Consider the following 11,333-nt stretch of genomic DNA (forward strand, 5'->3'; position numbering starts at 1 on the left):
TTCGACCTCGTCTCGGTGCCTCGCCGATTGGCCAAGTAAGAGGGAAGTGGCGACGGAGCCAGTGGAGGGGAGGAAGGGTGAAAAGCGTAGCTTGGCTTCAGCCTTCCCAAACATCCCTCATCGACTCATCTCATACTCGACTCATCTCATACCCCTCCTTCGAAGTATGGATGTGGAGAGTGATGGGGCCATTGGGCTGCGGACTGGGCGCTCGCGCTTTGCGCCTGGTGCCTTACCCCCCAGGTCTTGGTCAAAATATTTTCCTGCAGGGGTATGTTAGAAGGGGATAGGCGGTGAGCGGAGGAGGAGCTGGTGTATCAGACTAGTATGCAGCCTTACAGATCCTGTCTTCTCATCTTCTTGTACTACTAGCTGACTGCCCCCTGTGATACTCGCCCGATCTCCGCCTGAATCTCCCTCAACGCCTCACCCAGCGCCTTCCCATCCTCATACTTCCGCTGCGCATGCGCGTCCGCAATGTACATCTCGATCTGCGCCTCCTGCTCCAAAAGTGGCTGCAGCATCATTGCCACATCGTCCGCCTGGTCGTTCTCAACCCCTTCGAGGCGGAGTTGATCCGCCAGTGTCGTTTCGACGATTCGCATTGATTTGCGCTTTTCGGCGGCGATCATCTTTTGGATACGAGGTAAGGTCTGGATGGTCAGCTTGATCAAGGGTCGATTGGAGGACCTTCAAAGCTAACCTGGACTTTGGCCATCTGCTTGGCAAGGAAGAGCGCCCCACTTCTGGCCACGGCGCTCTGCACCAGGCTCTGACTCCCGCCTTCCTCCGCCGGGAGACTTGACAACCGCTTGGACAGGTGTTCATACTGGGCAAACATCGCCAGTAATTGCTTGTGGAGCTTGAGCAATCGGGGTGGTGGTTCGGCAGATGCAGATGAGGCACTGCGTTATGTCAGCTATAGCACGGCGAGCACGCCCGTCAAAGAAGGGTACGTGACTGTTAACTCACGTCAAGATGTCCATTTGAGCCTCAAAGTCCCCCATGGCGTCTTCGATCTCCGCCTGAAGTGTTCTGAGCGCAGCGTATAGCCTTGCGAAGCCGGATACTCGTTGTCGATCCTGCATCTTCTGCTTGCGTCTACAGATGTCAGCTACTGCTACGCACGCCTAGGATGGTACGTGATCCATATAACTCACGAGACTGTCGCCCAGCATTCCCTGCACGCTCGCAGCCCCTTGATCTGCACCTCCTTTGGCTGCTGCGGCAGAGGCACCAGGCGGCCGTCGTCCTTACTACTCCCCGACTCCGCTATCGACATGGACGAGATCGAGCTGGCGAGGCTCTTCCTCCTTTCTCTTCTCAAGCCATCCTCGTCCCCCTTCCCATCACCGACATTCATCCACCCCACGAACCCTTCTTCCACTTCTTCTCCTCTCCCACTCTTCCAGTCCGCGACGAGCAGCAAAGAACACTTTTCCCTTCGTGTGCCTGGCGGGAGTGCTGCTTGTGCGGTCGAGGCTGGATCTGAAGCGGAGGAGGGATCTGCGGGAGCGAAGAGTTGGATCTGAACAGCGAGAAGGGCAGGATTGGTAGGTGGGAGAGAACAGACAATACGGCCGCACATGCGACAGTGGTGCTTGCGATTCGACAGGGAGAATGTCGACCTGGACTGTCAGCTACAGACTTGGCTACTTGATCATTGCGCCAACGTACGAGCATATCCGGCACCGCTTAGCCTCCTTGTCATCCTCCCACTTGACGATCGCCTGTTCCTCCGCCCTCTTTCTGTGCTCTTCCGCCGAGCCAGGCGCAGCTGTAGCAGATCTGAGGCCCTTCCACACCTCTCGGGGGTTGAGAGCGTCGAGCGCACCGTCCATCGAAATAAGTGATCGGCGGGAAGAAGCCGATCGTGGTAGCGCAAGGGGTTTGGGGTCGGTGGACGCGGTGAGGGAGGCAGACGAGGCGGACGACGATAATGTAGGGACTTGGGTAGTGGGATTGAAATGCAGATCGACGAGCTAGCAGTCAGCTTGAGATATCAATGGGTCGATATCTATCTAGCTCACCTTTGCCCATCGCCTTCCCAGCCGGCCCTCTTCCTTCTCTCGCTCTACGCCAGCTTTCTGCCTGGCTTCCATGAACGCCCCACTCTTATCGCTCCTGACCCCAGCTGGCTGGAAGCCAATCTTGTAGGGCATCCCAGCTGACCGAGTGAGACCATTCGCTGCAGCAGCATTTGAGCTAGACCGTGATAAGGTAGGAGTACGACTGATACTGTTGAAGGAGGGAGAGCGGACGTGCGATACTGATCCTCGAGAAGCAGGGGCGTTTGGGTTGAGCCCTGATGATCCGTGCGGGCCCAGTCCGCTCGGACCCGACATGGAAGCTGACCGAGGGACGCTGGGGGCGCTGTTTGTGCTTGACGAGCCGGGCCGTGCGGAGGAAGCGGGAGGTGGGCCCATTCCTGTATCAGCCGGCCCCAATCTGGCGAGGTTACTGGGTTGAGGGGGTCGCCGCGGCGCGGGTGCGGGTTCCGGAGATTGAGTGGTGATTATCGCCGGTGTCGAGAGGGAGTGCTGTGGCCTCGGAGCGTGCATACTAAACCGGCGTCCGCTCTCTATAGGCGGAGGATTGGCTAGCATCGCGGCTGTGAGATCCGTCGGACTGCCTGCGGAGAAGCTGAGCGGTCTGCTCATCCGCCCTTCCCGCCCTGTCCCTTCATTGGTCCCAAACTTCACGCCCAGATCACTGACTGCGCCCTGTACTCCAGTCCCCACCGTATTCGCCACAGTAGCGACTCCGCTCAGACTGCTCTCCAGGAACTGCCGCGTTCTCCCTTCCCCCTTTGGCGCCCACGCTGACAGCCATGTGATGCCCTTATCGGCCGCTGCGAATAGGGTTTCCCGTTCTCGCTCGAAAGAGTTGACCGATGCCGATGAGCCTGAGCGAGTCCGATTGGAATCTGGCCGGTGAGGGAGGGGTAGATGGGTCGAGGAACCAGGAGGAGTGGGGGATGCGGAACCGGGACGACCTGAACCGTTCGACCGCGGGATCGACCCAAAGGCCCGTCTTGGCGGGTCAAACGCAGGGTTTGGCGCGGACGAGGGTGTCGAAGTCATGCTGCTGGGTTCTCATGCCTCGTTAGGGGGGTTGTAGAGGCATGAGGCGGAGTGGATAGATGTGTAGAGTGAGAGGTATGAACTGAGCTGTGCCAAGCTATGGGGGAGATGAGATCGTCCAACCGGTCAAAGCCGCGCTGTTGACGCAATCGAAGCAGATCCTCAAGGTTGATTTTCAACTTGCCTCTACAGATCATACATAGCCCTACATCATGGGACGCTCAGCCAAGTTCACCAAACGCCCCTCGAAAGAGCAGAAGGCAGCTTCGAAAATAGCGAAAAGTAGCAACAAACCCCTTCCTCCACCCAAGAAGGAGCCAAAGAAGGAGGACATCGAGGAAGGAGAAGGGAAGGTCAAGAAGAGAACATCGATGAGGGCCAAGGTGGACAAGGCAAGTCGTTCCCTTCAGTGCTTTAGTATATTTCCTGACTCGACAGAAGCTGGGAAAAGCTTGAACACGCGTGCAATTATTCAAAATACCACCTAGGCCATCAGCGCCGCCACGAGCCATCCGGTCCTGCAGGTCGAGCGAACGGGATGGAAGGGACGTCTAGGGCTTGTCCGACAAGCAGGACGAGGTGCATGTGGCACTCACATGTCTATGGAGCAAGCCCGCCTGCCTAGCGATGTATAATTTAGCTCCTCCTGTGTTTGGGGTCGGGAAAGTAATTAAGATGGCAGACTTCATAGATAGAAGGAACGGGAGGCCAGCCGGCTCTCCCAGCGCACCAGTGGACCCATCACAAAGACCATTTACATGACATATCTACACGATCCCAACCAGAACACAACTCTATGAACAAACAAGTATACCTGACAAGAAGACAATCTATATCGCACTCTACGCCTCCCCTTGACACCGCCCTGTTCCGACAGATCGGCTATCCCAAGACCCAGACTCAAGCAGCCACGGCAATAGAAGCTGTGCTAGCCGAATCCTGCTCCGCCCCTGGAAGTGCCTTCTCCGCCACCTCCGTCTTGCCGGCCGCCTCGATGGGTGGTGGCACCCACGACCGAAGCGAGATACCTCCCTGGTTGGCCAGGCGAGAGTTACCCTCGAGGGCAGTGTCGACCTCGACGGCCACGCCTCGGCCCTCCTTGATACCCCAGACGATCAAACTCTGACCGCGCCTGTTGTCGCCGGCGGCCCAGACCTTGGGAACGTTGGTCGAGTACTTGCCGTTGGGCGTGAGGATGTTGGAGCGAGGGTCCTGCTTGACGCCGAGAGCGGTGATGAGCTCCTTCTGGGGACCGAGGAAACCGAGAGCGAGGAGGACAAGTTGAGCGGGGTAGAACTGCATGATCAGCTGCCAAATGGAGTTCATGTACATGGTAGCTGGGCTTACCTTCTCGGACCCCTTGACCTCCTCCATCTTCCATTGTCCTGATACCATGGTCCACTCGACCTTGACAGTGTTGAGACCTCGGAGCTTGCCTTCGTCGTCGAGCTCGAAGGACTTGGTGGAGATGCAGTACTCCCGAGGGTCCTTGCCGCCCTAACAAGGTCAGCACATACACAGTGGGCGAGGCGGAAAGGGTAATAGGACTCACGTTGATGCAGACAGATGCCTCTTGGTGTCCGTAGTCGGTCTTGCGAACGCGAGCGAAAGTGGGCCATCTGATGGTCAGCTCCTACTTCCCAAGGACACAATGAGCACAACTTACGGGTTGCCCCGAGCACGGGTGGTGGGTGGTTCGGGAAGAAGCTCGAAGTTGACGAGGGACTTGCATCCGTGTCGAACACTAGTACCTGAACTGTCAGTATATGGGCCGTGATTCTATGCAGCAGGGATGAGATGGAGAAGGGCAGCGAGGGGAAGAAGGGGTAGCGGTGCGGCGATCGCCGCACACCTGAAACGAGGTATGAAACATTACGGCACCACCCACCCACCACCTCCCACCACCCCCATCTCCTCTCTTGCTTTCACAATCTCCACTCTGACATGAAGGGACCTTCAGACACTCACCAATGCAGTCATTCCCGGTGTCTCCGCCCCTATATGGTAAGCCATTTTCCCGGGCAGGCGGGAACAGAAGGGGGAGGGCAAGGAGAGACCGTACGCGGGGCACGATACTATGTCCGTCGCCCATACAGCCTGGATTGGGGAATCGCTCCAAGAAGCAATTAAAAGGACTTACCCGATGACGATAACATCCTTGCCCTTCGCCGAGATGTACTTCCCATCCTCCAGCTCCGAATCCAACAGACTCTTGGTGTTGGGCTGCAAGAAGTCCATGGCAAAGTGGATCCCGTCCGCCTCCCGGTGAGGCAGCTTGAGGTCCCGAGGCCAGGTAGCTCCGGTAGCGAGGATGAGCGCGTCGTGAGCGTCCTTGATCTCGGTAGCGTCGATATCCACACCAATGTGGGCGTTGGTGATGAACTTGACGCCCTCCGCCGCCATGAGGTCGACCCGCCGCTGGACGACCTTCTTGTCGAGCTTCATGTTGGGGATACCGTACATGAGGAGACCGCCGACACGGTCGTTCCGCTCGTAGACCGTGACGTGGTGACCGGCCTTGTTGAGCTGATCGGCCGCGGCGAGACCGGCGGGACCAGATCCGATAATCGCCACTTTTTTGCCGGTCCGATGGGTGGGAGGGTTGGGGACTGCCCAGCCCATCTCCCACGCTTTATCGACGATTGCGCACTCTATACTTTTAATCCCCACAGCTACGTCATTGATCGCCATGACGCAAGCGCTCTCGCAAGGTGCAGGGCAGACCCGACCGGTGAATTCGGGGAAATTGTTGGTCTTCATGAGACGGTGGTACGCGTCGAGCCAGCGTCCCTGGAAGATCATGGTGTTCCATTTGGGGATGACGTTGGCGATAGGGCAGCCAGTGTCCGATTGACAGAAGGGAATACCACTGATGGAATTAGCCAAGTTACCGAAAATGTCATAAAAAAGCAAAACTCACCAGTCCATGCACCTGGCGGTCTGGTACTTGAGCTCGTTCTCCGTGAGACGAGTCGAGATCTCCTTCCAGTCCTTGACCCTCTTCCTTGCAGGCCGGTAAGCCTCATTGAGTCTCTTGTACTTCATGAAGCCTCGAGTTTTGTCCAGCTTGGGTGCCGAAAGGGCATCCAATGCAGCATCCTCGAGATCCACCACTGTTGGCTCGTGCACCTTCTGCTTAGGCGAGCCGGTGGGCGTAACGATCTCCGAGTCTGAGCTGTTACCGGAGCTAGGGGTAGTGTGGTCATATCCAGTAGCGACGAGGTCGACAACCGAGGCGGTCTGGGAGGGGATGAGGTCGATGACGGATTGACGCTTCTTCTCCTCCATTTCGCGCTCCGCCTGCTCGACGAGCACCCGCTTGTAGTCGAGGGGCATGACACGAACAAACATGGGGAGGAAGCGGTGGAAGTTGCGAAGGACCCGGTCGGCGATCTCCGAACCAGTGTAGTGGCGGTGGTCCTCGATCATCGATCGAAGCTCCGCCACTTCCTTGGGGTCCTGGACGGGGCCGAGCTCGACGGTGCTCTTGTTGACGCGCGGACCAAAGCTGTGCGCCATGTCGAGGACGTAGGCGATACCGCCCGACATACCGGCCGCAAAGTTGCGGCCGGTGAGACCGAGGACGACGACCCGTCCGCCGGTCATGTACTCGCATCCGTGATCACCGGTCCCCTCGACGACGAGGCTGGCGCCAGAGTTTCGAACGGCAAACCGCTCGGCAGCAATACCGCGGATGAAGGCATGACCAGAGGTAGCACCAAAGAAGCAGACGTTCCCGATGATGATGTTCTCCTCGGCCTTGAAGGGGGATGCCTTTGGGGGGTAGACGATGAGACGACCGCCGGAAAGACCCTTTCCGACGTAGTCATTGGCGTCACCCTCGAGCTCGATGGTGATCCCCGGTGCGAGGAAGGCACCGAGCGACTGACCCGCCGACCCGCGCATGTTGACGTGGATAGTGTCGCGGGGAAGACCAGCCTCCCCGTACTTTTTGGAGACGTGGTATGAGAGGGTAGTACCGAGCGCACGGTCGGTGTTGACCACGTCGCAGTCGATAGTGACCGGGATACCCTTCTGGATCGCCGGCTCCGCCTCGTCGATAAACTTGTTGTCAAGACGGACGTACAGCTTGTGGTCCTGTGCGCGGACGCGGTAGGTGGCAGCGTCGGGACGGAGGAGGTGGGCGGGTTTGAGGATGGCAGAGAGGTCGAGGTGTTGGGTTTTGGGGGTACGGAGGAGGTCGTCGACGATGAGGTGCTCGGACCGACCGACCATTTCGTTGATAGTACGGAAACCGAGCTTGGCCATGATGCCCCGGAGCTCCTCGATGATGTAGAAGAAGAAGTTGATGACTTGCTCGGGCTGACCGGCAAACTTGGCGCGGAGAGCGGGGTCTTGGGTGGCAATACCGACCGGGCAGGTGTTTCTGAAATCAGCCAAGCCCACCTCTTGCGGAGAGCTACTCACTTGTGACAAGCCTTCATCATGATGCAGCCCATGGCGATCAAAGGGGTGGTAGCAAAGCCCCACTCCTCAGCACCGAGCAGAGTGGCGATAGCGATATCCCTTCCGGTCCTGACCTGACCGTCCGTCTGCACCGTCACTCGCCCTCTGAGGTTGTTGAGGACCAGCGTCTGGTGGGTCTCGGCGAGTCCGAGCTCCCATGGCAGACCAGCATACTTGATACTAGTCCACTTGGCCGCACCGGTCCCTCCGTCATGTCCGGCAATGACAATGTGGTCCGCCTTGGCCTTGGCGACACCGGACGAGACGATTCCGACACCGACCTCCGAGACGAGCTTGACCGAAATACGCGAGCGGGGGTTGGACGCCTTGAGATCGTAGATGAGCTGCTTGAGATCCTCGATCGAGTAGATGTCGTGGTGTGGGGGAGGGGAGACAAGAGTGACACCGGGAGTAGAGTGACGAGTCCGGCCGATAGACGCCGAGACCTTGTGTCCGGGCAGCTCTCCGCCTTCTCCCGGCTTGGCACCCTGCGCCATCTTGATCTGGAGCTCGTCCGCATCCGCGAGATAGTTGGAGGTGACACCGAATCGTCCCGACGCGACCTGCTTGATGGCAGATCGACGCGAGTCCCAGACCGGCTTGAGCTCCATGGCGTGCGAATACGGCTGACCGTCCAGGTCGGCACCGGGACCGGGGATGGGGAGGGAACGTTCCGCGTCCTCTCCACCTTCTCCAGTGTTGGACTTGCCGCCGAGCCGGTTCATGGCGATAGCGAGGGTAGTGTGCGCCTCCATCGAGATGGACCCGTACGACATGGCACCGGTGACGCACCGCCGGACGATCTCGTTCCATGGCTCGACCTGGTCGATGGGGACGGGGGTGGCGTTGGCGAAGTCAAACTCGAGGAGACCACGCATGGTCCCCCGCTTGATGGCCTCACGCGAGTTTTTGGAGTAGCTGTCGTATGCGGTTTGGTTCTTCTCCCGAACGGCGTCCTGGAGCTGAGCGATAGAGACGGGATCGTTGATCCGCATTTCGGACCCTTGGCGGTAGTGGTACTCGCCCGACTCGGGCATACCGGGGATCTGGATGGTCTCGCGGGACGGCCAGGCGCGCTCGTGGAACTCGAAAGCATCCATCGCGAGCAGCTCAAAGGTGGCGCCCTGGACGCGAGAGGCGGTGCCGACAAAGCACTCGTTGACGACCTCCTCGTGCAGACCGAGGATCTCGAAGAGCTGAGCGCCCTTGTACGACGCCAAGGTGGATACACCCATCTTGGACAAGACCTTGAGCATGCCTTCGTCCATCGCCTTCATATAGTTGGAGATGAGCTTCTCGGCGGATTGTCCGTCCTTGGCCCTGATCATCAGCTCAGCCGTACGTCTAAACTTACAATCCCTCCCGGGCGACCTTGTGGATCCCCTCCATAATAAGCCAGGGGCAGACAGCGTCCGCACCGTACCCGACCAACACGCAGAGGTGGTGGATCTCCCTCGCCTCCCCAGTCTCCACCACGATAGCAGTGTCGACCCGCTTCTTTTGCTGGACGAGGTGGTGGTGAACACCACCGCAGGCCAGAATGGCGGAAAGAGCCACCCTGTCCGGCCCGGTCTTCCTGTCTGACAAGACCAATACCTTGAACCCGGCCATGACCGCGTTGAGCGCCTCGGTCCTGACCCGGTTCAAGGCGTTCCGGAAGCCCGGGAGACCCTCCTTCTTGGGGAAGGTGATGTCGATGGTGATGGCCGGCCAGTCCTTGTGTGACGTCGCCATGAGCTTGACGGCGTTGACCTCCTCGATAGTCAAGACGGGGGTCTTGAGGTGGAGACGGTGACACTGGGTGTCGCGCATCTCGAGCAAGTTGCCCTCGCGCCCAACGGCCGTCTCGAGCGACATGACGATGGCCTCGCGGATGGGGTCGATAGGGGGGTTGGTCACCTGGGCAAAGAGCTGGCGGAAGTAGTCGTATACCGTGCGTGGGGTGCTGGACATGCAAGCAATAGCAGCGTCGTTACCCATAGACCCCAGCGCTTCGTGTCCCTCCTGCACCATCGGCAGCATGAGCATGTTGAGCTGCTCAATAGTGTAGCCGAAAGCGAGCAGCTTGGGGTCGGTGCTGAGTGGCGTGTCGTCGAGCTCGACCGCGATTGACTCGTGACGAGCGACCCGACGGACCACCTCGGGCAGCCGGATAGCCTGGGATTCGATCCACGAGGCGAAAGGCTGCCGCCGAGCGGTAGTCATCTTGAGCTCCCGGTCGTCGACGATCCGTCCCTCCTTGGTGTCCACCAATAGCATCCTTCCCGGCTTGAGACGTCCCTTCTGAATGATGCGCTCCGGCTCGATAGTAATGGTCCCGACCTCCGAGGCGCAGACCATGATGTTGTCCGAGGTGACGACGTACCGACAGGGGCGCAGACCGTTCCGGTCGAGGTTGGCACCACAGAACCGACCGTCCGAAAAGGTAAAGAGCGCTGGTCCGTCCCATGGCTCCATCAACGACCCCGCCCAGTTGTAGAACGCCTTCTTCTCTGGCTCCATCAGATCATTGTTCTGCCATGCCTCTGGGACCATCATCATGACCGCCTCCGGCAGCGTCAACACCCCATTGACCACCAACAGCTCCAGCACATTGTCAAACGCCGCCGAGTCGGACCCGCCAGACTCGACGATGGGGTAAAGCAGCTCGAGCTCATCGCCAAAGTGCTCCGACCTGAGATGTCCCTCCCTCGCGCGCATCCAGTTCTTGTTGCCCCTGACCGTGTTGATTTCGCCGTTGTGCGCCGCCCACCGCATGGGCTGAGCTCGGTCCCATGAGGGGAAGGTGTTGGTGGAGAATCGTGAGTGGACGAGGGCAAAGTGGGAGGCGTAGAGGGCGTGGTTGAGGTCGTGATAGTAGTTGTAGACTTGGACGGGGGAGAGCTGGCCCTTGTAGACGATGTTGGAGGGGGTAAGGGAACAGATGTAGAAGCCTTTGGTAACGCCCCTGATGTCAGCTGAATCTCAAACTCTGGACTTACATCTTGTGGGTCGCCTGCTTGCGGAGCACGTAGAGCTGGCGCAAAAAGTACTTTTCGTCAAAGCTGCCGTGCTGGCTCTCCTGTCCCTGGCCATACTGGGTCTCGAGCACGACGAAAGGCTGCATGATCTTCGGCTCCTTGGACTTGGACGCCGGACCGAGGATGGTGTTGTCGGTCGGGACGTCTCGCCAGCCCAGTACCCTCAAACCCAACTCCTTGGCGAGCTCCGTGAACGACTCCTGCTGCGCCTCGTACTCAGTGCGCGAAAAGAAGAGGTTTCCGACGGCGTAATGGCCCTCGGAGGGGAGCTTGGCGGTGAAGCAGTGACCAGACTCGCGGACAAAGAAGCTGTGGGGGATACCAGTCATGACACCTGCTCCATCACCGTCTCGAGCATCGGCACCGGCTGCGATCATCAGCTGGATCTCATCGCCACAGCCTTGAAGACTCACTCGCTCCTCGATGCGTCATGTTGCAGAGGATATTGCGAGCATCGCTGACGATCTTGTGCGAGCCCTCGCCCTTGATATGACAGATGAAACCGACACCACACATGGCGGCGACGGCGGGGTGGGAGTAGGTAGGTCTACAAGTCAGCGCTGCGGCAGCGATCGTTGCGTGATGGCTGCAACTGACAGGGCAGGGGGCGATTTGGATCGCGGTGGCTATGACTGCAAAGTCTGAGTGATCGCTTGTTCTGGGTCGCTGCGGGAGGAGGAGAGCAGGTCTGAGCACCTTTAGTAGAGAAGTATGAGGAGCAATGCATCGACCTTGTCCTTCCCATCACCCTTGCCACCAACCC

General features: G+C 58.9%; 2 protein-coding genes across 2 annotated transcripts; both read right to left on the reverse strand.

Annotated features, from left to right (window-relative positions):
- Positions 1 to 368: 368 nt before the first annotated feature.
- MKK02DRAFT_25591 (putative vesicle fusion-related protein) lies at positions 369 to 3,083 on the reverse strand (the record flags this gene model as incomplete). The annotated part of the gene is made up of 7 exons (XM_053087063.1): positions 369 to 653; positions 704 to 905; positions 973 to 1,101; positions 1,161 to 1,628; positions 1,678 to 1,982; positions 2,031 to 2,674; positions 2,714 to 3,083. The coding sequence occupies 7 exons, from the start codon at positions 3,081 to 3,083 to the stop codon at positions 369 to 371; spliced, it is 2,403 nt and encodes an 800-aa protein (XP_052945995.1).
- A 900-nt stretch (positions 3,084 to 3,983) lies between these two features.
- Positions 3,984 to 11,086, reverse strand: MKK02DRAFT_33464 (glutamate synthase; the record flags this gene model as incomplete). The annotated part of the gene is made up of 11 exons (XM_053088721.1): positions 3,984 to 4,379; positions 4,431 to 4,580; positions 4,636 to 4,702; positions 4,750 to 4,834; positions 5,052 to 5,080; positions 5,224 to 5,952; positions 6,004 to 7,470; positions 7,512 to 8,870; positions 8,905 to 10,497; positions 10,532 to 10,937; positions 10,984 to 11,086. 11 exons carry the CDS (start codon positions 11,084 to 11,086, stop codon positions 3,984 to 3,986), a joined length of 6,384 nt encoding a protein of 2,127 aa, XP_052945996.1.
- Positions 11,087 to 11,333: the final 247 nt, after the last annotated feature.

Source organism: Dioszegia hungarica, assembly GCF_025882075.1.
Source record: "Dioszegia hungarica strain PDD-24b-2 chromosome Unknown MKK02contig_8, whole genome shotgun sequence".
Classification (NCBI taxonomy): domain Eukaryota; kingdom Fungi; phylum Basidiomycota; class Tremellomycetes; order Tremellales; family Bulleribasidiaceae; genus Dioszegia; species Dioszegia hungarica.